This window comes from Neopelma chrysocephalum, unplaced genomic scaffold (genome assembly GCF_003984885.1).
Source record: "Neopelma chrysocephalum unplaced genomic scaffold, ASM398488v2 Primary Assembly neopelma1_65, whole genome shotgun sequence".
Lineage (NCBI taxonomy): Eukaryota > Metazoa > Chordata > Aves > Passeriformes > Pipridae > Neopelma > Neopelma chrysocephalum.
The window spans coordinates 7,696,997-7,723,675 of NW_020897722.1; the positions used below are offsets into that span (position 1 = coordinate 7,696,997).

Genomic DNA, 26,679 nt, shown 5'->3' on the forward strand with positions numbered 1-26,679 from the left:
CACAAAAGAAAACGTTATGGCAGCGGTGGGATTCGAACCCACGCCCCCGAAGAGACTGGAGCCTTAATCCAGCGCCTTAGACCGCTCGGCCACGCTACCGCCCTGACACCACATTTCGCGTCGGCTGTTTTACTTTAGAACTGCCTTTGCCCTTCCCCTTCCAGCAGTACCCACGTCCTACCCTCTGTATCCCCCGTCCCAGCAACCGCTCTCCCCACACTCCCCCTTCCACCTGAGAAATGAACCGCTGCGGGGTTCTGTTCAACCCCTGTCTCCAAGCCGGTGCACGTGTAGCGCTGCTGTGCAAGCAGGGACGAGCAGCGCCCCGGGGACGCGCCTTGGGGACAGTGCCCGAGCCGCGCCCGGGCCCTCCGCGCCGCCCCCGCTGCCACGTGGATGCCACGGCGCAGCACAGTCGCCTCCGCGGCACGCGGGGCATCGCTCCGGCACACACCCACCCCGAAAGCCTAAAAACAATTCTAAAGTTTTAATTTTCTGTTGCAAAGCCACGACTCACTGAACGCGCAAAGCTGAAAGTCGGCAGGCTTTATGGCTGGGGGTTGGGGTTTTTTGCTCGCAGCACAGGGAGGCTGCAACAGCAGGAGCCAGGACACTTCTGTGTAAAGGGGTAGTAGCATCAGCAGCCCCCAAGAACGTGCCTCGGAGGGTCTCTGGCCATATTTTGCTTGAAAGTCTGGTAAGTTTTCTTCAGGAATTAGTGTTATCTTCACCGCTTAATTGGAACTGAAGGGTTGTATTTGGAGAAGAATTCCAGCTTCTCTAGGGTAAGGCCACAAAGTTTTTATGCAGCTTGATTTATTTGTGTAGTTGTGGTAGTTCATTTAAACGGGATGGAGAAAATAAACCTGCTGGAGTTCTGCTGACAGCCTTATTCAACCCTTTCCCCTGGCACCTCCCACAGCCTGTCCCTGCAAGCACCCGGAACTCTCTTGCCAGGGAGCTGCTGAAAATGGAATCACAGAATGGTTGGGGGGGGTTGGAAATGCCATTTAAAGGCTCGCTAGTCCAACTCCCTGCAATGAGCAGGGACACGTTCAACTAGATCAGGTTGCTCAAAACCCCGTCCAACCTGGCCTTGAACGTTTGCAGGGATTACATTCACCACCCCTCTGGGCAAGCTGTGCCAGTGTCTCACCACCCTCACCGTGAGAGGCTGCAGCCTTGCAGAGTCTTGGTAAAAATTTCATTCACTGCCTACACGTACTGAGGAATAACAGCGCACACGTGTAAGCATGAATGGGCTCCTCCTCCTCCGGCGCTGCTGCAGTTTCACACCCCCAGTTCAGTGCGGGCTTTTTTTGGGAACAGAGGGAGCTGACGCTCCTCCTACGGCCCTGGCTTTGCAGAGACGCAGGAGAGGTTCAGGGAGGAGGGAAGACAGGCAGACCTGAATTGGCTTCACACAGCAAATCAACTGTAATCTGCTTAGGCAGAAAATTGTAGGGAGTCTGATTTAGCAGTCTCCGGCCATGAGTGTGTGTCTTGTGTGTGTGTGTGAGGCTGCATGGAACACGCATCACAAACTGCTCCTAATTGCATGGGCTACTCGGCCCCACAGGTGGTGTTGCCCAGGCAGTGATGGACCAACACCCTCCCTGAGAAGTGTTTTTCTGCCCTGTCACAGCTGAGGGCAGCCTCTGTCCCTGGAATGTTTGGGTGCCTGGCCACAGAGACATTTCCCGTGAGCGCTGAAGGAAGCCTGTGTACCCAATATTATTCACATCAGCCATGTGTGACACTTACAGGGGACAACAGCACAGGCTGGAGGTGGCAGTTGGGTCACCAGTGTTTTTCATTTTACATTATGAAAGAGTGAACTTCCAGGAGAACTCAAATTACACTGCAAGCTACCAGCCCCATTGTACTGTTACCTGGCACAAGAGTTGGCCAGAGAACAGCAAGGACCCAACACTTGTATCAAACACTTCCAGACTAAGGACCAGGCCTGATGGTTACAAACCCAGGAGCTTCCCCAGCAAGGGGTCAGGTCCAGGGAGGCACATGAGAGATGTCCCTGAACATAAACCTGAGAACAGCCTGACTCACCACTGGCAGCGCTGGCCCTGAATTCAGCCTGAAGTTCAAATGAAATTCTGCCTTTCCAAATTCAGATGAGAAGTCCTGCTTTGGCCCATCTAAACTACACCTGTGTCTGTCAGCACTCATTCTACTCTGAATGAAATTCTACCTGTGGGGAAGAGAATGAGATTCAAATCAGTCCCCCAGACCAGTAATTAAGGAACAGGCAATATTCTTATTTACACTGTATAAGCTCTAAGTGTTGGCTGTCTCCATGGTTTTTGAAGAAGCTATTTCCACTTCCTTTGTTACACTTGCCAAACACTCCAGCTCTCTGTGACAGCAGCTATAACTAAAGGTTACAAAGGCTACAAAGCTATAGCAGTGCCAAATTTCACCATTTTTCTTAGTGATTCTACACTGCAGAGGCCCAGCTGGGGCTTTTTTTGTTAGGAGATTCTGCTATTTCACAGTGCCTGTGCTAGAGAATAATTTCATATTGTTTAAACTACACAGGTACAATAAGTTCTACCTGTCTAAATAAAGCAATAAAAAAAGCAACATAAAGAGCTCCATTTTTAACAGTTTGAAATCGAATGCAAATCAAAGAGCACATCAACCCTTTAGTTTTCCTGAGACAAACAGATTTTGTTGGCAACATCTAATTTATTTCCTCGCAGTTTGTTACTGGGACTGTTGAAAGTGAACAAAATCAGGGATGGAATAATAAAAACAACACAGAGAATTTCTGGAAGCTTGCAATAATAGGATTGAATTTTGGCAAATTATAAAAGAAAAAAAACAAAAGCAAACCCCCACATGCAAAAAAATAAAACTCTACTGAGAAAAACGACAAAAAGAACAATTTTATTGACCAGCCAGAATGAAAACAGACAAAGTGAATGAGAGGACTAAGTGATGCAGGCAGGCAGTATTTGCATGTCTGACACACAAACAAAGGCTTCCATCTCACTGTCCTTACCCATGCAATATTCCCACTGACATCTGGAAACACTGAACCCAGGTAAGTTCTGGGAGGCTGAGCCTCAGATTTATTTTCACATTTTGTACAAATACAGATTTTTATTCATTGTGAATAGATTAAAAATACAGCATGTAGCAATATCACTGCAAAAGTCTGTCAAATGTATAGTTTTTCCCTTCAAAAATCCCACAGAATACAGTTATTTCTGTAAACATAAAAAATTTTCATATTATTGACACTCCCATTTATTGTATGGCTAAATCATATGATACCATCTTAGGACAGAAGGTAGTCTTCATCACTAAAAAGTAGTATTTGCAAACAAAGATTTAATCATAGTAATTTTTGCACTGAGTTGTGTACACATTTACATACCAGATCTACACAGAGCTGTCAGCAACTTTAGCAACTACTGAATTTAGCAAATTAAACTACACCAAAATGTGTCAATAATTACACTCTACATCCTTTACATACACATTTTAGAGGGGCACTTTTAGTCTCCTCTCCTCCCTACATGGTTGGTGGTGTTGTCACACGTTTCCTTCTCAAGGAAAATCTCAAAGACTTGGCATCAACACCTCATGAGGAAAACAAATCCTTTTTATAGTGCCTACACTGTATTGGTTCTGCACAAAAAACAGACTATTCAGCTGTCTTTCGAGGTCACAGCTGGCATTTTAATGCTATGAACTGAAATAGCAAAAAAGGCCATGTCCCAAAGAGGCTTTAGGTATCTGAAGCAGAACTTTGGATAGGCACTTTAAACATTCATCAGATCTGCAGTCCTACAAACTCTGGTTCTTTTTCAGCATATTAGGTCCAAAAAATATTAGGTCCAAAGATCCGGTTGCTTTAGTACCTTGGTTAATACCACCAAAGACCGAGATCTAGAAATTAGATACTCCTCCATCAATGGGTGAAGAGCTTTGCCTTCACTCTCAAAACACAAACAAACTAAAAAGGCCGTGGGCACTACTGTCCCACAAGCCCTGCAATGTACAGTAAGATGTTGCCATGTGTTGCAAGACTACTCATGGCTATAATTGCCTGGTGGTTACAGCACCCACCCAGAAGCAAAACATCCAAAGATAACTCCCTTCTCTCCTTGAAAGGGTTCAGATCTTGTTATCTCACACCCTTAACCAGCAGGAGATCTTTCAGACAGTGGCAGTTGTTATTAACATCATCCTTGGATATTGTTTGAACAGTAATTCAAGATCCACTTGCCAGAAAGAGAAAATGGGGAGCACAGCCTGAGCCCAGTGGTGGGCACTGCACAGGAAAGGGAGGACTGACTTCTGCTCCTTGAGCAGTTTCTGCATTTTACAAGAAATTAATATTACTGGGCTATGCATGGAAGAAATCCTGTTCAGCTGCACCATCTCACAGCCTGCTTAGCTTTAAGCATGTTTTTAACAGCTTGGCTGAAGCGGTGAGCACTATCGGTTATTCAGCACTTGACAGGGGCTGCCCCTTATGGACATCAATTTACACCCTCAGGAGACTGTAAGGCCAAGAAAGCAGAAGCTTCCACCTTAAATCTCCTGCAAAATTACTGTTAACCACAGCCAAGGAATAGGAACAGCTTCTGTACTATCCACAGAGACAGAATAAAATACCAGATTTGGAAGAAACGTCTCTCTATGCAATGATAATTCAACCACCACCACGTAGTTGTCCTCCCATTACTGGTCAGGACCAAACAGACACAGATACAAGTGTTTGGGGATAATACTGTTCTCCCCTTTTAACCAGCAGTTTTCCTCTAACTGACATTTGAAACCATTTTCAGATAAAATACCATTTTAAAATATATTTAAACCATATAAATTGTTTTCTGTACATATAAAAGGCAAATTAACATCTCCTAACCTTTTCAAACATCCCTCTGGAAATGGTGGAAAGCATATTCTCCTTTTAAGTGAGATGATCTAGCTTCACTGAGCATTGAGATGCCACTGTAAAAATAACTTCAAATTACCCATATATTACAGATCTTGCTACTGTACATCATTGGACAAATGTAAGATCAATAGAATTTTATACAACTAAGCTATTATATGGTGCAAAATGTGAAAATGAGAGAGGTAGCTGGATGCCTCGCCTCATCAGGAATGATTTTCTAATGGTGTGATATGCAACGTTGGTGATGAATAAAACATTCCTGAACATCCTCACTGCCAATCTGAAGCATCCTTCCCCCCCTCCCCAAACTGTAAGGATTCTATCTGGAATTCATCTGAGAATAACAGAAGTGTCCAACAATGCCAGCATAATAGAATGGGACTACTTATTAATATCAGTAGTTGCATCCATAAACTGAAAATTTACACTCGTGCAAATTTGGTGAGTTACACCAAAAATGATGAAGAAATGCTGAGAATTTAGGAAAATGTTTTTCTGTGGGTGGGGAAGAGAAGAAAAATGTAAACACACTGATCATTTGCTGCAAAAAAACCCAAGACATGTGAAACCTAAACAATAAGGCTTCATTTTTCTGATCAAAAAAACTAAGCCCTCTAACAGTTAAAAAAGTACAAAAGGTCAAGTGTGTCTGTATTACAGCTTTAAAACACTAACAGAAGTATGCTATGGCACCCTACATAGTTACATTTGAATTTCTCCCCTCAAAAAAAACTTAGAAAACTGAAATACAAAAAAAGGAACTGGTAACATCACATAAAAATATAGCTTTTTAGCTGCAAATGCAGCAAGTCTATAAAAAATTTATATACAAGAACTGCTTAATTTTGGCGTCATTCTTCCATCATCGCCCAAGCCTCTTCTGCTTTTTGGTAGTACTGATTTGCCAGTCTGCCTTTCATGGCTTCCATTGCTGCTTCTGCTGCTTCTGTGTAAAGCTCACCTAGAGGAGGAAACAGGATCAGTTATGTTGACAGAGTAAAGGAAAAACATCGCTTTAGCCTGAAGCAAATAAAGGACAAAAGGAGAAATGGAGATCAAACTGCAGGGCAGGATGTGTGGGTGTGTTTTAATAGTGTCAGAGTTACATCAGCTGGGAATCTGGGTTAAAGTTGTATGACTGGCTGCTGATGGCTCTTCAGTGTACTGTGAAGGACTGGAAATATGACCGGCCTGTAGGACACCCTAAGAGGACTCCAAGACACAAACATCTAACATGGAGATTACACAGCAAGTAAGAGAATGTCGTGCAGGGGCTGGAGTCATGGGTGTAACTCAAAATACAAGCAGCAACCTGCATCTGAGGGGAGTGACCCAAAAGAGCAACTTGGAAGGGAGCGAAGGTTGCCCGGTAGTGACTCAGTGTGTCACATAATTGGACCTGGCACCACCCACTACCCCTGTCATTGCCAAGATCTGTTCTTTCACTGTTTCCAGCCTTGTTACACCCAGCATCATTGCAGCTTCACCCACAAATCCAAAGGTGCTGACCCCCTGGATGTTTTGTAACAGAGAAAGCAGGAAGTCTATTTTTGGGGTACATGCTGGGGTAAAAGGGAAGGAAAAGCAGGATTACTGATTACAGAAACAAAACAAGGCCTCACCTGATCTCTGTGGATCCTTATCCAGGTGGAACCCTCCCGTCATTAACATCTCTGCTTCCCTGGCCAGGAGCAGGTAGCGGGGCTCATCCTGAGTGCCATCATATTCCCCTCCCTCGTCGTAGTCAGTCATGTTCAGCGCAGCGTTGTACCAGTGCAGGGCCTCCTTCCAGTCCTGGGCTCTGAAGTTAAACACAATTTTTGAAGATGGTTCCCTTAGGCAACAAATGTACTTTGCACTGGAGATTCAGAATCCAATTTTGCACTGACTTCTCAGAGCTTTGATGCTCCCAAGAAAGCAAACATTCTCATGGAGGCTCACTAACTGCACTGCAGCATCAGGTCACTACAGCAAAATGAGGCTGGGGCCACTTTATGCAGGAATTAGAGAGGAGAAAGTAGCAGACTGAAGTGTTTTGCTGAACTCCAGAGTCTGAGCTTCATTACCAGTTGTGTGCTTTTGGTGTGGCATTTATATTTGTGAAGATAATTGATTTAGAAAAAGATCTGAATTTGCAGAGAGTCTTGTTTCATAAATGCATTAAAAATCAGTGATTTTCATATTGAGAATGCTCAGTGCACTTCAATAAAAAGCGTAATGTTGTTTGGCAAAGGTGAAATTTAAAGTTTCACTGTTGTGCAAAACAGAAAACTCACGTAAATAACAAGGACATGCCAAAATACAAAACTAGAAAAACCACTATCATCACCTGTTATATTTGGTACTTAAAGAAGTTAATATTTGTCCACTTTTAAAAACTCAACTAAAATGCTAAAAAAGAAATAACTCAAAAGGCTACTGTATAGCCTTTTGGAAGGTCAAATTAAGAGAGACTTACTGAGGTAATAGCATTTTTAAACTTCTTAAAATTTAAAATCACCCTTAATTAAAAGTAACATACCTGTCTGCAGCAAGATTTACACCTGTATCATATGCTCTTGCTATCAGAATCATGGAAGGCCGGTCTCCAGCTTCTGCTGCTCTCAGCAAGTAATTAAATCCTTTATTTCTGTTCTCCTTTGTGTCCTGGTAAAACAAACAAAACCTTTCAAATGCATGTTTCTAAGCAAAACCACCCCTTTGTCCCTCTAACACTAAATGCAGTTTCTCCATGTCAGTAATGGCTGCAAGTGTTCGGTGTGTCTGAGAAACAGAAACAGGCACAGCCATAAGAAACAAAGCAGCTGAACAGTGAAGACAACTTCAGAAACCTCCCAAAGGCATGCAGTAAGTTCCTGGCAAAATAAGAGAGGCAGCATTTTTTGCTGTTTTGTCCAAGTCCTTAATTACGAAGTCATCTCTTTTCTCTGAGGGGTTACAGAACACCTAACTATGGTTACTGTTTTCTCTACTTCCTGCTCTTCTTATTTTTACAATGCACCATAAATCTGCATTTTGGCATTTTCTTTGATGTGTTTACCTCCACAGTGACCTCAGAAAGAATGTGATGTGGCAGCTGAAAGCACATAAGTCCTAACCCAACGATGGCTTCCAGCTCCCCACAGTCTGCAGCATGTTCCAGGTGAAAAAGGGCCGACTCCTGATCCCACTCCTTGTCCTTCTCGCAGAAACGCCCGGCTTCGTGGTAGCGAACCATGGCCAAGTGAACCTGGAGCACCATTGCACAGGGAAGAGGCACAAGTATTTCATATGGATCTGATCCTTCCAAACCCTTGTGCCCATCCTTTACCAGGTCTTAGGGGCATGCCCTGGCACATCTGCTGGGACCTTGGAGAGCTCTAGGAGGGAATCACAGTTAAAGGCACCCAGCCTGCAACTGCCTGGCACCGCAGCCACCAAGGCAAACAGCAGTGATTGTGGGGCACAGACTTCAGCGCACAGTAAGGGCCCTCCCAGGGGAGGAATTAACCTGAGGCACAGAAAATCAAGGCTATCAGGGGTCAAATCCTCACACCACTGAAGCCTTCATTATCAGTGGAGGGCAGGATTTCATTCCAAACGTGCCATGGGATTTTGAGGGGCTTTTTGACTTCCCTCCCCAAGGGAAAAATTGGCTTCTTCACAAACCAAAAGTTTTAAGAATACCTAAGGCTCTCAGGATGTTCAGGAAGATCTACACCATGTTTTAAGTGTGGGCTTAAGCCCATCCATAAACCGAAACTGAATTCACATTTGCATTATCTTGAATAGTCTGGAGTAAAAAGAGTTGGTCCATGCTACCACTTCTCAGGAGCCCAGCCTTGCCTAGGTGCAAGGTATGTGGGTCAGGCACACCATAACTATCCCACTGTAACTTCCCTGGATGATGCCTCTGGAAAGGCAGACTAACCAACAGCAGGGTCCTTCCCAAAGGAGCCCAGATGCTGCAAGTCCAAAAGCAGGTGGAACTCATGGGTTCCTGAGCTTAGATGTCCTTTATATAGTATGGTTATGGGACACAAAGCTATGGATGTGTTTATTTTCACCTGCACAAATAAACTCATGCAGGGCAACATCTCTATGTAAGTAATAAATATGTTTCTTTCCAGTTGGAAAAAAGAGGATTACTAGACCCACCTACCTTTCCAAGGATTGACTTCCCGATTTTCTTTTCAAGTTCTAGTGCATTGAGCCTCTGAATTTCTTGGGCAACACAGGATGGTCTGTGGACATGAACTCTGGAAGAGTTGTACAGATTCCATTTCTCCACACTGATCTGAAATATGAAATAAACTATTATTCATATGTAAAATTAAAGTTTTCATATATATGAATTACCATCCAGAAATCAAAGCCTCCATTAATATTGCTACTTTTTAGTAAATACTGTAATTTGAGACACAACTTTCAAGTCATGTTAGTAGCTGAATAAATGATTATTATTCATCATTAAAGAAACAGAGTAAAGCCTACTTTTTCTAATCTAAACATCATCACTTTGCAATGAAGCAAAGAATCATCTTTAAGTTCTGAATCAGAAAAAAAGCAACTGAATAGTCACATTGCAAGTACTGAGATTATCCATACACAAAAAAATTAAACCCACACATTTATGATCAGAATTTCAGTTCACAACATTTTAAATGCTGCTAGCAGTCTAGAGCTCTAGAAAAATGAGAAGTAACAATGCAGAAGATGACAGGCAGATACATGCATTGGTGTTTCTCAGGAGGTGCAACACAAATGAGAATAAATTTTTCAACACAACTGGTGGGTGGGAAACAGTAGCTGAAAACAATCCTATCAAAATGAAAGGAAGGGATGAACAACAGGGAAGGTTACTGAAAAAGAACTCCACTGTTAAAGCTGTTTCAATTTCCTAAAACAGAAATAAATAATATTTACAAGGAAATTCTGAAAAGTGTATCTAGGTAAATTATTGTTGTCAAAGCTGTTTTTTCTTTCCTCGCAGAGTAGTTATTTGTTTAAGTTTACAGCCACAGACCAATTATCACAGAAGTTATATTTTGTAAAAACATACAAGAAGGCTTGTCTTCCGTAGCTCAATGAGATACACAGTGGAGACAGCTACTGTCACCTATTTCAAACACTGCATGTTTTCAAGAAATCATACAACCACATATAGGATGCAATTCCAAAAGTGACGTACAGAAATGAATTATAATCTAGTCAGACAGGAAAAAAATCCACAGAACTATAATTATTATTTTCAAGTGAGAAACCCATGCATAATCACTAATTTATGTCAGGGGTCAGTTACAGAGGTGACAGTTTCTTTAACAGTACTTCTTTAACTGGAAAGTAAAGACAAAACAAAAAAGGAAACAACACAGAGTGGTAAATCGATATTAATAAACATATTCTGTAGCTGAAAAGGGAGGGAAAACGAATCTGATTTAGTGATGTGGTTAGATGAGTGGAACAAAGGACAAGCAGAGCAGCAGACTTAGTCTATGAACATTTCTGCTTTATTTACCCTTGCAGAGCTTCCCAAACTGTCTTCATCAGACTCCTGTCTCCGGATGTTGTTTGAATGGCCCTACGTTAATGTAAAGATTTACATCATTTAATTTGCAGCAACTGCTGTGTGCCAGTTATCCCTCTAGACAATTCCTATCCAGCAGAATTAATGCTGACCATGACCAAAATCGATTCCACTGGATCCTTTTCTTTCAGTGATATCACAATGTAGTAAGAAACATACCAAAATGGTAAAAACATGGCACACACAGGCTTTAATCCTGTGAGCTGGAGATGCCATGACAAATACCTTCAAAGGTGACAAAAGGACTCGTATCTTTGGAAGCATTATTCTCTTTCCTGTCTTCTAATTAAATATCTTGTGAAGATCTTCAGGTCAAAAAGCATTTATTTAAAAGTTTATATTTTAAAGGAGTAACCAGCTTACCCACAGGGATTCTAAAGTCGCATGTTATTAACTGATAACAACATTAAGTTCTGTGATATTCAAGCCATATAAAGTAGACAGGGTAAGAGGCTGAAAGCAGATCATATTCATGGATCCCACATGACAAGAAGCTGGCTACATTTTCCATATGCAATACAGAATAATAAAACCCCCACAACAATATGTAATCAAATATGATGTTTGAAATTAAGCTCCTCATTACAAATCATCTTTTTCCTGTAGAACTGTCATTCCCAAGATGAATAAGTAATTTTGCAACACACGGAAATTTCTGTCTGTTCCTCTGTTTAGAAAGCCTAGATCAAGAGGGATAAAAAATAAGATTCTTCTATGAAAACAGTTCAAGTATGAACAGGCCCAACTCTGCTAAACCCAGATTCTCACCCTTTCTCTATGATCCAGATCTTCCATCTCACTTCTCTTTTCACTGGGGTATCCACTGTCTCCACCATTTTCAAAATCCTACAGAACACAAGAACAGAACAGCATTAGCACTGTCCTTTGGAAGGATCTCAGCTTGACATTTCCCACAGAGCAAACCTTTTGCTGGTTCAGTGAAAAATACTGGATGGTTATACAGGATGAAAATGATTGTAATGTTGTGCTACCTCTGACAGACAGAAGAAGACTTAATGATACAGAAGGTACTGTCTAAGATTGTCTTCTCTCTTACATATATATAAAAAAATAAATACATTAAAAGATAAAATATGCGAGTCTTTGATTTATTAAGTCAAGAGTCCACTAGATACAGTTTTCAGTATTCAGTGGTAGCCAGTTAAAAGATAAACCAGTAACTGGTACTAAGGTCCAGCACTGGAAAAAGTCCATTGCGAACTTCTTGCATGTCTTCAGGTGAGGTTCTGCAACATCCCACAGTACCAGGATTTGCAGAGGCCTAATCCACAGGGTTTCTGCTTAGTTTTCATACCACAACAGTTGCCAAAAGTGCCCGAGACACAACATGCAGGCAGGGGAACAGACACACACTTTAATTATCTGTTAAAATACATCAGATGCAAATAAATTTCTGGTGGAAAAAGAATAATGAATGCTATTTTAAAATAAAATGTTCTTCCTTTACTAGAAACAGCAAATGCATGAAGGCAACAGGAGCTGCAACAATGAAAGCAGGCAGAGCACCTTTATGTGCTTTTACTGCACAAAGCTTTTGAGAAGTCCTTTAAAGACACATTCATTAGGGAACTGCAACCTCATTTTCTGTTGAAAAGACACTCACCCTTTGGTTATCAAGCTGATCATAGTCTTTGTGAACCAAGTTATCTACTTCATTGAACACAGGCCAATCTAGGAAGAAAAATATTTGCTTCTTATTGTAAGGACAACATGCTTGAGGAGAAAGCTCTAGACATCATCATTTTACTCCTGTTTTTTCACAGAAACATCCATGCATTAATTATCTACAAAGAAGTCCTTTCAGTTTTATTTCTGCCCAAAGAGGAACACTAGAAACAAGTATTCTGGATTAAATCAATACGCTGTTGGGTTTAAAATCGACTAAGTCCCTGTCCAACATTCAGGAACCCCCCAGAGGTGATGTATGAGGCTCACTCACTAAGCATGTCCACCTTGTGGCTGTGAGGGGTTGCTGAGGAAGGGGAGCAGGGCAGGGAGTCAAAGGCCACGTCGCTCATGCTTTCATCCCCCGAGTTCTCGGACAGGCGGAAGAGCAGAGGGGGCCGACTGCCGGACACCGTCCTCACCCGGCTGCTGCCGCACTTCTCTTCGGTGCCACGGAGGATGGTCTGAGCAGATTCCTTGGCAAATCAACAACAAAGTGCCGTGAATAATCCTTCTGTGTATTCTAATTGCGCCACATAAGCCAACATGAATGTTTATCAGGAGTCCTCTATCGAAGAGGAGGTATAAATACACAAATGTATACAGAAGAATTTGCTTTGAGAAGTTCTATGCCCCAACAAAATATCAAGTCCTGGCATTTTTTCAGTCAGTGAGAGTTCTGTTTAGGACTGAATTTCATTCAAAGCATTTCATCAAGTCCCATTCCCACTAAAATCAGTTGAAACTGAGATTAATTAAAGACAAGTAGTTCTATTTTTTTTCCTACCTAAATTAGGCTTGTAAGATACAAAACTTACCAATGATTTCAGCATTCAAAGACCTACGTGGTCCTAAATATACATCATGTTACAAGGTTTCCTGTCAATTACAGCTACAGCATTAATTCAGAGACAAGTATGAACAAGTCAGCTTTAAACTGCTGTATTTAAACTGCAACATTAGTGATGAGGTGCTTTGTATTTTCCATGTAACCAGCGTATTTCAGTGTTATTTACAGGGCTTTTAAAGTTAGGATAAACTAGCTGTACTGCTTAGTTACACTTTTTTTTTTCTTCCTTCAAGCACTTACAAGCAATTTTTTATTATAATCCAAGGCATTTTTCTCTTTGGGTGAAAGATCAAATGGTACAAGTCCCATGCTCTTGCAGATCTTGTTGCAGAAATGAGAATGAAAGAACAAGGCCATACCTCGAACACCTACGGCATTAAAAAAAGTGAAGAAAGGGTTTACCCGAATTTTATATTACAGTTCACTTATTAAAAGCCAGAAGTCTCAAAGCTTTTTCTAAAAAGTCAAGAGAAAGAAAGAGAAAAAAATGCTTTGAGCACATACAGCTCAACCCACCTCCACTTTATTTCAACACCTGTAAGAGCTTTCCACTCTCTCTGCACAAGAGTTAAAGGAAGTCTGAAAAATCTTCAAAAGCTATATATGCAGAAGATATAATAAAAAACTAAATTGGCTGTATCACTGAGAAACATGCCTAAATCTGATCCTGCTTAGAAAGCTTGCTCTGTCCTATGAACAGCTTCATGTATAGACACTTCCAGATTTAAAAATATGCAGCACTTACCTCTCCACATTCAGCTGTATCCATTCCTGCAATGTGGCAAGGAAATTAAAGGCCATGGTTATCGCTCTCACATTGCAGGAAGCTACTTAATTTCATTACTTGTTTAAGAGTAGGCCAGGAGACATGAGCCAAGATCAGCTCTTATTTTAAATGTTCCTTTGCATGACAGCTGCCCTGGTCAGGGACTCCTCACAATAGAACTTCCCCTTCAGAAATGTGCCAGCTGACCCAGCCCTGCAGTGCCTACTCAGCAGAGAGCTGGGAACAGAAACTAAGCATCCATAGCATGTCAAACAGATCGCTGATTTTACCTAGGTTGCCATCTCCAAAGTCTGTACCATTCTCCGTATGGATCTGAGGGTCCGTGTAAAGATCTCCAACTCCCTGGATATCAACAACAATGAGTTGGTGTCCTGAGCGCTCAAAGGTGAAGTGACTGAAGGCCTGGAAAGAACCACAAAAGATGCCTGAGAACACTCTTTCTTGATCTACTGAAAACAGCAACAGACATTCATCTGTTATAAATGGGAAGTCTGATAACCCTGGCAGTGAAACATAACTGGTATAAACATCATGATGAAAGCAGCAAGAGACTAAAAGCACATAGTGGGTTGTCTCTCCAGCCTGCTCCAACTAGCAGGTGGGCTAAACAAGGCAGGGAGAAAAACAGCAGTGGACACAGGCAGGGGAGAGGAGATTGCTTTATTCCTCTTTCCTGTACTAGAAATTGTTTCCCACTACAGTCTTCACCTTTGGGACTGGGGAGCTGGCTGGTAGAGGGAACAACAGAGGGCTCTGAAGCCAGCACAGAATAACTTCTGTATAAACATTCTGGCTGTGCCTGTGGATCTGCAAGCTCTGCATCTCTGGGACAGTGCTTCCTTCTGCCAATAAGCACAGATCAGCCACATTTTGAAAAAAAACAAGCATGCCACAAATTCTCCTTCCCTTCTGGGAGGTCCCCCTGAAGGGCTGCTCTGTCTCTACATTTTTGCGTCAGATAATGAAGTGTACATTTGTACTCTTCTTCAAAAAACAGATTTCAAGAATCAGGTAAAAAAGCCCTTCTCTTCAGCATAAAGCTGAGATTTTAGGAATCTTCTGGGAAGGCCTCCAAAAAAGTGCTGCCAGGCCTGGGGAAAGTAACTGGTGGTGATAGACAAACATTTTAACTGCAGCAAGTACCACGGAACATTTTGTTCCCGATCTGTGAAAGCACAGCACTGATTCAGACAGCCCAGAACATAAATTCTCTGCTTACATTAAGCATCATGACAAATACCTTAAAAATAGTGGGGAAAAAATATAATGAACAAAACTCTCAAGGCCCAGTAAAACATTCCTTTGCTACGTTGACCACTTTGCATTTTTCAATAGTATTTAAAGTTCTTTTACAAGATCCAAGAATCATTTGAAATCTGTACTTGTATTTCTATATGCAATCTGAGATTCAGCTCTTCAGAAGTTGTAGCTGAAAAACCCCACCTTTTTATGTGCAAATGGCCTAGATTTCTTATTTACATGAGTTGGATATCTGCCACCTCCTTTTGTACATTACGTGAGGCACCAAAAAACCTGTTCAGTACATAGTACATGAGACAACTCTCTCACTGCCTTAATTTGAAAAAAGTTTGAAATATTTCAATGCCTGCAGTTATAATTAAAGTCAAAGGGCTTAAAGTTTCTAAAGACTATTAACCCTGTTCAACTCAACTAAAACCAACAGACACTGAAATGCAACAAAGCAGCACCCAGTGCTTGAAAGAGCAGGCCCCAAGAAAGGGGCCAACAAACTGCAAATAGAGAAATTAATTTGGCATTGTACTGGAGAGCCTGCAGTTTCCTTTCTTGGCAGTAATGCAAGACCTCTGGATAGAGCCAAGAAATTCCCTGCAGCAGACTTTATGGAAAGCACTAAACAAAGACTCACTTGGGGCGTGAGACGGATGTTGTCGTCCCGCACAAATCCAGAATTGGAGTTGTATTTGATGTATTTGCCCTCAATGTAATGTTCCAGATGAAAGAGAGGCTTTCCAGGTCTATTCTTCATTTCAATAATACAGGTCTGTACTATATCCACCTGGGGAGGAAAAGAAAATAAACAATGACTAACAGAATACTGTCTTCAGATCAAAGTGTGTGTGAATCCTCCAGCTGTGAAAACCTTCCCAACGCAAGCAGCTGAACAATTGCAAAGATCTGTCTGTTTAACAAGGGAGTGGGGGAAGAGTCACATGCTTCTTGGGCTATTGGAGGAATTCCACAAATTAAAAGCAGACACTACAAAACAGCTCACACTCCTGCAGCAAATCCCTCTGAAAAATTTTTAGCAAGTGCTGGCTTTCTATTATATTTTGTGTGTACCCTAAGAGTGCACTGCAAAGAGTCTGTACCCAGAGAGGAAATCACAGAGTCACTACAGCACACCTTGAAGAAACGCCTTTTCAGAGAAGGACTGAGGGTATCTACCACTTGGGCATCTCTGTATCCTGCTCTACTTCCTCCCTCTTTTCCAGACAAATTCCTAAAGGAGAAACCATCACAACTCTTTCACTTCTTTTCCTCCACGTGGCACTTAAAATTCCTAGATTTCCAGATTCCTCTCCGTGAGCTTCACTCTATACCTCACCTCGCTGTTGTGAGACAGGTAGTTATTAACTAACCCTCATATGGGAGGCAGTGCACATACCCCACATACTCAAAAGCACTCATTTTGACTATTAAAATTGTTAAGACTTCCAGCAAGTTTCCAGTTCTTCTTAAAAATCAATGCTAGTTATGTGTTTGGGTAGGGTTACAAGATTTAAGCATCTACCTTCCTGGAGCACTAACAGTTAAATGCTTGCTGAGACCGCTGCTGGCAATAAATTCTGTGACATCTCTGGTTATCTCAAAAGCAGCTGGGCACACATCTCAAAGAGCAATACAAACACCATCTTATTTTGGTCTCCAGTCAACAGCTGAGAACAGTCAGACATTCACAAACACATAGCCCCTAATTCTGGAAATATAAAGCAATTTCTGCATTTACTTCATTCAAAATAAACTATCGTTTAATGGAAAACACAGGAGGGCAAGAGAAGTTAAAGAGCATTTAAATGTAATGGAATGTGAGCAAGTAATTCCTTCTAAATTCAGTTGAAAACTAATCCTACAGGAGAGCAAGGCTGCATTTTTGCTCAGTACTTTGAAAGTACCTGTTTCGGTGGCTTGTGCCGGTTGTACTCTTCTCCCCAGAGCTTTGCTTCCATCTGCAGTCGGACATCCTCAAAATACACATCCCTGCTCACACTCTCTATGTATTGCTTGGCAACATAGTTATAGGCACCTTTCCAGTTCTGTGTGTGTAAGAAGTTGGACAGCTTTTTCCTGAAACACAAATTGGTGGTGAAAGGAAACCCAAAAAATTTACTTCAGTCTTTGCCATTTCTTTGCCTGCATTGACAGAGCCAGGCCCCAAGATCAGCATTACTCTCAATCATTTACCAGATATTCTGGCTGAAACATGAAGCAGAGGTAGGGACAAGGGAAAATGAAATGTTCCAAGGGAATGGCTGGGATATGCCAAACTGTTTGGTTTGGCTGGAGCTAGTTCTACTCTGGACTTCCTCCTTTTCTCAATTACTTTCCCTCCTTATTTCCCTCAAACCAAGAGTATGAAGGGTTGCTGCCACCTCAACACCGTGTTCTAATGTCAACAATTATTTTCTGCATAAATTAACAGGGAGTGGCATTTCAAACATGAACTAAGAGAAACCTCTCCTGGAATAAAAGCAAACTGCCGTGTTCCTAACACACAGCAGTGACTATCCCCCATGCTCCCAGAAGGAAAACTGCACCTGAGCTTTTTCTGATGTAACTTTTACCTTTTGTTGATGTGCAAATCTGTAATCCACAGATCCCTCCAAAGCAAGGAGGGGGTGGTGTGGAGCACAGGAAAACTAACAGTGGATCTGCTGGCTGACAACAAGTGCATTAAGCAGGCACCTTAATTAATGGCAGCACTCAAACTCTCAACCCTTTCCCTTCCTTTCTTTCCTCTCTCCCTCCCAAGACCTTGGTGCAGAGGTCTTGGTACAGGGGACACTCTACAGGCAAAGCAACTTCAGACTGTCTGTGCTCCTCCAGGGATGGGCAGACAGCTGCTGGAACAGAGGTCTGGGAAAGAAGGAACAAGGAAGTGACTTCAGAATTTCAGCCAGGATCTGAACCTCCCCAGCTCTTGAAGGAACACATTCCTCTCTATAAAAAAAGGTAGCTCATGTTCTTCTAAATCCACTATCCTCTGAAGTTCATGGAGCCATATGCAGCTAATGCTGTCACTGTCATAACTGAAGACTTGCAGAGTTACAAAAACCTAGAAGAGAGAGCTCCAGATGGGATTTATCAGTGCACCACTGAGACTTCTGGAAAACCCAGCAGTGGGAAGCTGACATACAAGTTATGCTTTCTTTGAATAAGAGGTTAAAGCAAAGCTGCTAACAAATTTCTGTTTATGGCATTTCTCAAAATATTGTGTAATGGGGAATTTGGAAAATAACAAGAGCTAAAAGCAATGTCAGCAGCAACCTCAGCAGGCTCAGAGTTGTTACTTCCCAGGCTTCATTCACCACTGTATCTCTGTGGCTTTGCATGAACTGATACTGATACTGAAACTATACCAAAGAGGAGGGGTTACTTTTCTTCCCTTTTGCTCAAGCTCAAAACATCATGTTTCTGTCATTCAGGAGTATCTATCTTTCCAGAAGCAAAACCAGATATGAAATGCAATTTCTCTGGATTCCACAGCTGGAAAGAAGTGGAAACGTTCTTAAACACACACATGTACATTTTCCAGAAAACATTTGTTTCCAGAGCCTGGAAAGGATGAGATATTCTTCTAGCACAAACTGGATGCTGATGCCCACAACAATTGCTAAGACTCTCCAAGGAAATAAAAGTTCCTCCTCTGTCTTCCCCCACACTTTATCCTTCTGGAAAGCACAGCTGTTAAAGTTCTGCTTTACTCAGAACAGGATTACTCTGATACATGTAATCCAAAGTAAACTCTGGGAGGATAACCTTCTCCACTGATGGAGGCTTTCCAAATTCAGTCTGCACCATCCAAATATTTTTCTCCTTTTCTCTGCCCAACTATAGGCCTCAGGTTGGTCTCCAGGTTGCACACACCTATGGCCACATATCAAATTTTCAGATATTTTAGCATACCAGGAACACAGAAAGAAGGTAACTGCTTCTGTACTTTTACGAGTATTTTGCCTCCAAGACAGTTCACACGAACTCGAGAGCTTTACAAAATTTCCACCACACCAAAGTGAAATTCCAGTCACCACAGAAGAAAATACTGCATGGAGGCCAAGGAAGATAAAGTCAGCAGATACTTACGTTCTGAAACACTCTCGCATCGCTCCACGGCCAAAAGGCTACAGAAATGAAAAACAAAAAACCCATCATTGCCATTTCCACAAAGTTCATTTCTAACCACTAAGAGACACAACCATGTTTTCCCCCCTTTATATCCTGCAGAAAGCAGTTTTCAAACAGGCTCTATAAAATATCTTCTCAAAGAAAAGTGAAAACCCACTGGCAGTGTAAAGAGGAATGTGGGGAAAAGACACTTGGAATAAGCCCCCCTTCTCCCACGGAGAAGACATGATATGTCTTTCAAATAAGCTATTCAAATTCTCTCTCCAGTTGGGAGTCAGCCCCGTGTGACTGCCTAGAGAAGCTGGCTTTGCACACCTCATGCTGCATTGAGGCTTCCACACAGGATGTGCCCAACAGAGCATCATCTCCCCACATGTCAGACACTCTGTCAGTAGTGCACAACCAACCCCAGGATGTAACTGGGAAGTGACAGCAGCTTCTACCTCACATACAGAAAACTCACTGGGTTTTCATTCTAAGAGCAGATATTATTTGGATGCACACAAAATAGTAGGACTATTGCCAGGCAGGGAAATGATGCCAGCAGGAAACGGGAGGGGTGAAATGGAAGGGAAATCACTGGAAATGGAACAAATGCCTCACGTTGCTGACAGGGAAGGGCTGACTCCATTTTCTACTCTACTCTAGGGACAAAAGGCTGTTGGGACACCACAACATAATGAATGAGCCAAGGAAACAGAGAGCTGGGAGAAATGAGTTACATTGAGACTTCAAAACTTCTATGAGGAAAACATCTTGCTGCCACTATTCTGGAACAGAAAAGAATTACAAACTTGCTGCTAATGAACATGAAGGAGAGTGTGACCTTACTTGTGCAGCCATCTTGATAAGGACTTCATCTTCAACCCAGTCCCCAGTAACTGCATTGTACCTGCAAAATCAGATGTGTCTCAGAAAAATGCAGAGGGACCCCAAATCCTCCTATTCCCAACATCTATCCTTCCTTATCTGCAACCGAGCACCACAAAGTGCTGCTGCCACTCCAACACAAAAGCTTCTAGTCTTCCCACCACGGTCAGGCCCTCCTTGCTTCAGATAGGAAAGCAGAAACACAATTAACTCTTTGAAGAGACACTGAATCCTCCTGACAGTGAACAGACTGCACTGCAGAAGCTATACTTTTGCAACATTACAAATCAGGCTTGATCTGCTTTGAAGTTAAGCCTATTCTGTGATGCCTGGGCAGCACACTGGGGGCAGAAAGAGCCTTACCAAGCTCTACCCACTGGACAGTTTGTGTTCCCCAAACCTCAGCTTGCATAAAGCTGGTTCTGGCTGAGAGCCTGCCTCAGGGCTGTCGAGGATGTGAGCAGAACAAGCTGTGAGAAGCAGTGGGGCCAAGAAGTGCCCAACACTGCACTGAGGGAGGAGCAAGTCCCTGCACAACCCTGTGATAATACAAAGAGTACAACTGTGGTTTCTTCCCACCCCCTTAACTCCCAACACAGTAAAAGCCAAATCAAGAACCACAGCAATTGAGTCACCAACACATGATTGTTTCCAGCCCGACTCCCTCATCCTCCACTGAGTACTGCATCACCCCAGTTTGCAGCAGATAAAAGTGGTAGAAATATCAGAGCTACCTCTTTTTAACAGGGTATTTGAGTAGTCCTAAACATATATTACCACTTATTTGTATTTTAAAATATGCAAACTATTTCAGGACTGTGTGGCTGACCAGGGACAGATGCAGTCTGTGGGGAAGAGCAGCGCTGCATGACAGTGGTACATGATTGGAAGGGAGGCCTCCCCAACACTGATGCTAAGTGGTGATTAACTGGCCTCTAACCCCTACCCCTTCCACCCAGAAACCTGTGTCAGCAGAGTAAATATTTTGGCAGAGCTTGTGTTAAAGCACTAAAACCAGTTTAATGGCCAAACTCAGTTTCAGCACGTACACCATGCTGAGCTATTCTGGGCTTTATAAGGATTTAAATTCCAGCCACATGCAACAAAACTGCATGGACTGGTAACACTGAAACTGCTATTTTGGGAAAGACATGGAGTGTTATGTTGCCATTTTTTTCTAAACTATTTAAACCAAGTATGCTGCCCCTTTATTGGAATTAATTTCCTTATTAGATTAAGTTTACAGCACTAATAAATCAACTAGACAATACTTCTCAGCCTTGTTTCTTGTCTACATGGTTAAAGTCCTAGATACTACTTAGGTGGGAGAGAAAGAGCGTGACACTGGTTTGCTGAAAGGTTTATTTTCTGATGATGGGTAGTATTTACATACTCCTGAGAGATTAAGACACGCTTACTTTGGGTATTATTGAAAGTTTTTCAGCCATATAATTACAGATATTCTGCACTACAGAAACCAGCAGTTGTGTTTAATGTCAGCATCCAAAGACCCACAGACCTGTAACGAGTGGCATGTTCCGTCTCAACATCCTCCAGGTGAAATTCTGCCCACGGATCAGGCATGTGCTTGGCTTTCTCAATAGCATGTTTCCAGGTTTCCTGAAGAAGTTACAAACTGGCAGTTTATTTATAATCACCAGCAGCTCACAAAACCAGCATTTTCTAGACCAAATCAGGATCCTAATGCTAGGAAGACGTGCAACAACACAAGCCCTCAAAGCACTACTCAGAGCAGGGACCAAGTAGTATCAGAGACCACTCCAACCTTTTATAGTTTCAGTTATAATGAAACACAGTTCAGGGATATAAATCATCAGGTTTCAGTTCAATTTGCACTGCTGTGAAGTTACTGAGAACAAAATCTGGTACAGTATATACCAAATATAATTCATCAAACCTATTATAATTTGCAAATATCTCCAGAACACACTGCAAATAGCAATAATGCACATCCAGATGATATTAATTCACTTTTACTGTTTTGATTTTTAACTTTTTGTAACTAACAGCATGCATATGTGTAAGCATAAAAAAGTCCATTAGCAACAGAGCCAATATGGACAAAGAAAAAAGTTCCGTGAACCCCAAGGCCCCAGATTGTGCTCAGCATAAGAAAGAAGAAATTAGAATGTTGTATAAATTTATTATTATAACAATTCCACACAAGTAGCTACTTCATTGTTCACCAAGTCAACAGTAAAACATCAAAGTAGTTTTCTGGAATATCCACAGTCTTCCTCTACCAGTCAATTTAGATGCTTCTCTCTCAACATTTTGATCTCCCTCTTTTTACACTGTATTTTTCCAAGAAAACCTGTGATGTGCCAAATGCCTTCCGCAAGGTGAGCAGGAGAAAAAGCACTCTGCACCCCAAAATACTGGGCCCTGAGGTATTGCTACTGTCTCTTTGAATTTCAAGTGTGCAGAAATGGCATCTTTTAAAATTTGGGAATTCCCACTCCCCCTGGAATTTAAATCAGTCAATTTAAAAAAACCCTACAGTATAAATTTGGGTCAGCAATGACATCAAGGAAGTTTTTGAAGCATCTGAGCTTTTAAATTGTTCATGCTTATTTTGAATTTCAGCTGTAACTTTGCATACCTTGCAAACAATTCAAATGCTCCCCTTTCTGATAAGAGTACCATAAAATGAACACAATACTATAACAAATAAAACAAGTTTAAAGGACATGTTGAGAAAGATTTCCTATGTTTCATAAGCAAATGAAGTTGTCTCAGGTCGTGCAATGACAGACATTTCACATGGACCTGAGAACTTCCACACTTAAATACACATGACAGAAATAGGGAGAGACAGCAACAAGTAGAATTGCTCAGTGAATCATCTGTGTCAAATCGTTCTTGAGTAGATTCCCCCTCCAAAAGGTGATTTGTGTCCATGCTAGGCAGTAATTTAAATCAGTGAATTACTTGTGCATGATCTCATGAGGTGCTTTGTACAAAAGCTGTATTCTGATCTTCAAACAAACAGAAATTGGAAATGGTGCTACCAGTGCAATTTTTCTCCTGCTGGAGGCATATGGCTGCAACACAGAGACATTTCAGGGCAGAGAACAAAAGATGGGTATTATTTCATTTAACAGGTAACTTTTTTAGTTTTGACTTAATGACTTTTATGGGCTGAGGCAAGCAGTTCTCCCAGACAATAATATAATGAACAAAAAAGTCCATAAAAGGAAAAAAAAAATCATAATTCATCTATTAGATATGGTGTTCACATTTCTTTTTTAACCTACCCGACCATGGTCAACCACAGAGCCATGCTTAGAACGATGCTGTGTGTCATTCTAAAGGATCCATGAGAGACATGAAAGCAGGAAAATACATGTGATAAGACAAATGATTGACAAAGAGTCTTGGTTCTCTTTGTTAGTTTAAAAAAAAAAGTTTCCAGTTAAAAGCCACTCTTCAATTTATATCCCCAATTTAAGTTCACTCTTAGAACATCTGTGAACAAACCTATTGAGGTAAGTTGGCAATTTTTTAAACTGGAAAGCATGCATTAAAAGGACCTTGCCTATTAACTAGCTACTTAAACACTGCTGAGTCCTGTTTAAAGGCAGAGGGTTAACAGCAAGTTTCTGTCTCTGCATTTCATCATCAATGGCCCACACTGCCTTTAGCTTTGGGGTCTGACAGGCAGAGTGACCACAGCAGGCTGTGGGGGTTTAGGATGTTATCAGTCCTGGCTGTTTGCTTCACTGTGTTGGAAGTCACCATTCCTGCAGATTAAGCAGGAGATGGAGACTTGCTTGCTCCACATCTCAGCATAAAGTATTTTATCTGTGATAGGAGCCACAGTGCCAAACTAGACATCGTGGAGACCAAAGTATGGCCACAAACATTTTGCAGAGACGAAATGACAGGTTAGGAAGGAGGAAATAATTGCAATTTCTGAAGTCCTTATCAGTTTTATCTCAGGCCATATGACTCAGAACTTGCACTGCAAACCCAGAGGCAAGTATTTAGTATGTGCTAAAATGTACACACAAATGAAGACTAAGCTCCCTATCAGGTCATAACTTGCTTAGCATAGAATACACTAACATCTGTCCACTTTCTATACTAAGCTTTTACTCATCCCTTTCCTTAGGAATATGTACCTTTTAATGGTTTTATTAACTACCTTTGTTAAAAATCTTACTGCAGACAAGCCAGGTTCACTTTCCATGTGTTACTTCATATGTTATCTGACTGCAATAACCCCCCGGTATCTCTTCACAAATAAAGCATGCATTAGGCATAACCGAGATTTCGGAGTATCTATTAAATAAATGTTAATATTTACAATAAGAAACGTGTTAATAAAACACATTAAATCCTAGTCTAGACAAAATCTAAGAGACATGCCAGTTTACCACAAATGGTGTATATTTGGAATATCTAAGCTACAGAGTGGGTGTCACTTGCGTTCTTGAGGCTCCATTTCCTCGGCTGACCTGTGCCAAGGGAGCCCAGTGAAAAAGGACACACTGCCAAGGAAGCACCAACTACGGTCCCTTCGACCTCCCTGCAATGCTGTGACTGCTCTTCATCTCAAAAAGGTCAGATACTGCTTGAGTACACTGTCAGAACTACTGCCAGTGTGACACTTGATGCCCAAGCATGAGAACCAACATGTCAAAAGCTCCCTAAGAAGGAATTATTACATAAAAACTTACCATTTATCATTTACAATTTTATTTGCCCAACTAAAAATACTATGGATTAGCAAAGTCCATAATAAATCATCCCCTGACAGCCCCCAATTTAGCTTACAAGTGTATAATCTTTTGAGTCTCTCAGTCAAAGTTTGATCAGAAGGGCAGTGAATCGCTCGCCTGGATCCCGCCACCTTTGTAAATGAACTAAAAGGGACAGTGAGCAATTCCATGGCAGTGTCAGACTATTGGCTTAATGGAATTAACTGCAGGTCTGGAAAAAAACAAGTGTGTTTTTTTATTGAAAAGTGTTAGTTACAAGAGGTGAAGCAGTTAGAGAATGTCTCATGCCAACAAAGTAAAACCAAAACCTTACTGAAGGTTGGAGCCAATACTTACCTTAAAGCTAAAGCTTCTAGGAGAAGAGCTTGAACTGTACTGCTCAGTTTTTGCTAAGCTGCTGTAATAATTGTCTACTTTGGTATTGGCAGACTTGTCAGAAACTGGATCATCAGTTATTGGACAGATAAAATAATTGTCTTCATCATCACTATCAGCATCAAGATAATCCCCAGAGTTTGCTGTGGTCGTTCTGGCATTATCAATCCCTTCCATACGAAAAATAAGGTCCTCGTCTGCCATGTTTGCAGGAGGTTGGTTTAACTCCTACAAGGATTGAAACACCCACTATTCCAAAGCACGTGCAAACGGAGGGAAGAAGCTGAGGGGGAGAGAAGAGAAAAAAAAATGTTATTTAAAGAACAAACTATGCATAAAACTGATGTCAGCACCCTGGCAGAAAAAAAACCCAAAACAAAACAACAAAACCAACACATCTGCATATGGCTCTGTAAAAGTAATCCCTCAGTACTTACACGTAGTTTTGAACACCTCAGTGCTATAGCTGGGTTTCCAGAAGGTTTTTTGGTTTTAAACTGCTACAGGACTGAGAAAAGAAGACAATCAAGTATAGAATAAAACTAGCTCTTATCTCCTCCTTCAAATGCTTTTATTCTTCCTTTTTTTAAATCCTGAGTTTCACAACACTAGTCTTAGAAACTTGAAGGGGTTTTACCTTGAACACCACACTCAGGTTTTGAAATTTTTTCAGGACAAGTCTTCTCAAAGATACTGCACACAAGTTAACAGTTAAGTGAGTTAGAGAACATTATTAGGACAACATAAAAAAATTTTCCACCATCAACAAGATTTAAGCTGGCTTTTAGCTCCTATACAGCCAACAGTGCAGTAAAACGCTGCTGAAAGTGCAGCACATTGCAGAAAAATGAGGTGGAGGAATGATCAAAGCCCTTGGAAGAGGTGGAAGTTTGCCTAGATACTCTGAAAACACTGGCACCTACCAAATAGAGGATTAGTGAGAATTTTCAAAATCTGGCCCTGATGCTGGCTGAGCAACAGCATGTAATTTAAAACAGACACTTCTGTCACTTGGTTTAGTTCTTCATTTGACCAGCAAAATCAGAGATTTTCACACAGCTAGCCTAATAAAACAACCGTAAAACAAGGTTTTCAGTTTTGCTTCACTGTTATTCTTCAGCCCTTTGCATATTCAGCCTTCCTTCTCCAAGAAACAGGGAGATAAATACATCCTACAGGAGCATGCACAGCTCCTAATCCACAGTTACTGAGAAACTGGTCACCACAGAAACAGTAACATATGGCAGCTTTCACCAGCAACAACACGTTGTTGGTTCCTGCCTTTCTGATGGAGGCAGCATTCCCACATCTCAGCCAGCAACACAGGTAACTGCTGCCCTGCACTCACTCCTGCTCCTGCTGTCACAGGATCTGCAGATCCACGGGGTCCACGATGGTCTGAAAAGCAGCAGCAACAGGAATACAGGTTTGTGCAGCAGCGAGTGCAAACATTAGGGTTCCTGCGACTTGCTGTGCAAACCA

The 26,679-nt window shown here is 41.6% G+C and overlaps 1 protein-coding gene and 1 non-coding gene across 8 annotated transcripts in view; both read right to left on the reverse strand.

The window, feature by feature from the left end:
* Positions 1-17: 17 nt before the first annotated feature.
* On the reverse strand, positions 18-99 carry TRNAL-AAG. The gene has a single exon. It is a non-coding gene; the product is annotated as a tRNA-Leu (tRNA).
* A 2,786-nt stretch (positions 100-2,885) lies between these two features.
* EEF2K (eukaryotic elongation factor 2 kinase) overlaps positions 2,886-26,679 on the reverse strand; it is a 29,403-nt gene continuing 5,609 nt past the window's right edge. For 4 of the 7 annotated variants that reach the window (XM_027683792.1, XM_027683790.1, XM_027683794.1 and 1 more), the window contains exons 2-19: positions 25,159-25,480; positions 23,356-23,406; positions 21,597-21,697; positions 20,039-20,099; positions 19,166-19,203; positions 16,978-17,149; positions 15,711-15,860; positions 14,092-14,224; positions 13,276-13,403; positions 12,460-12,661; positions 12,124-12,191; positions 11,268-11,345; positions 10,431-10,493; positions 9,075-9,209; positions 7,974-8,162; positions 7,455-7,579; positions 6,556-6,734; positions 2,886-5,894 (exon numbers count right to left, since the gene is read on the reverse strand). In XM_027683792.1, coding sequence (XP_027539593.1) covers positions 5,785-5,894; positions 6,556-6,734; positions 7,455-7,579; positions 7,974-8,162; positions 9,075-9,209; positions 10,431-10,493; positions 11,268-11,345; positions 12,124-12,191; positions 12,460-12,661; positions 13,276-13,403; positions 14,092-14,224; positions 15,711-15,860; positions 16,978-17,149; positions 19,166-19,203; positions 20,039-20,099; positions 21,597-21,697; positions 23,356-23,406; positions 25,159-25,401 — 2,226 coding nt within the window. In that variant the 5' untranslated portion in view covers positions 25,402-25,480 and the 3' untranslated portion in view covers positions 2,886-5,784. The other 3 variants (XM_027683795.1, XM_027683796.1, XM_027683797.1) reach the window with 3 other exon arrangements.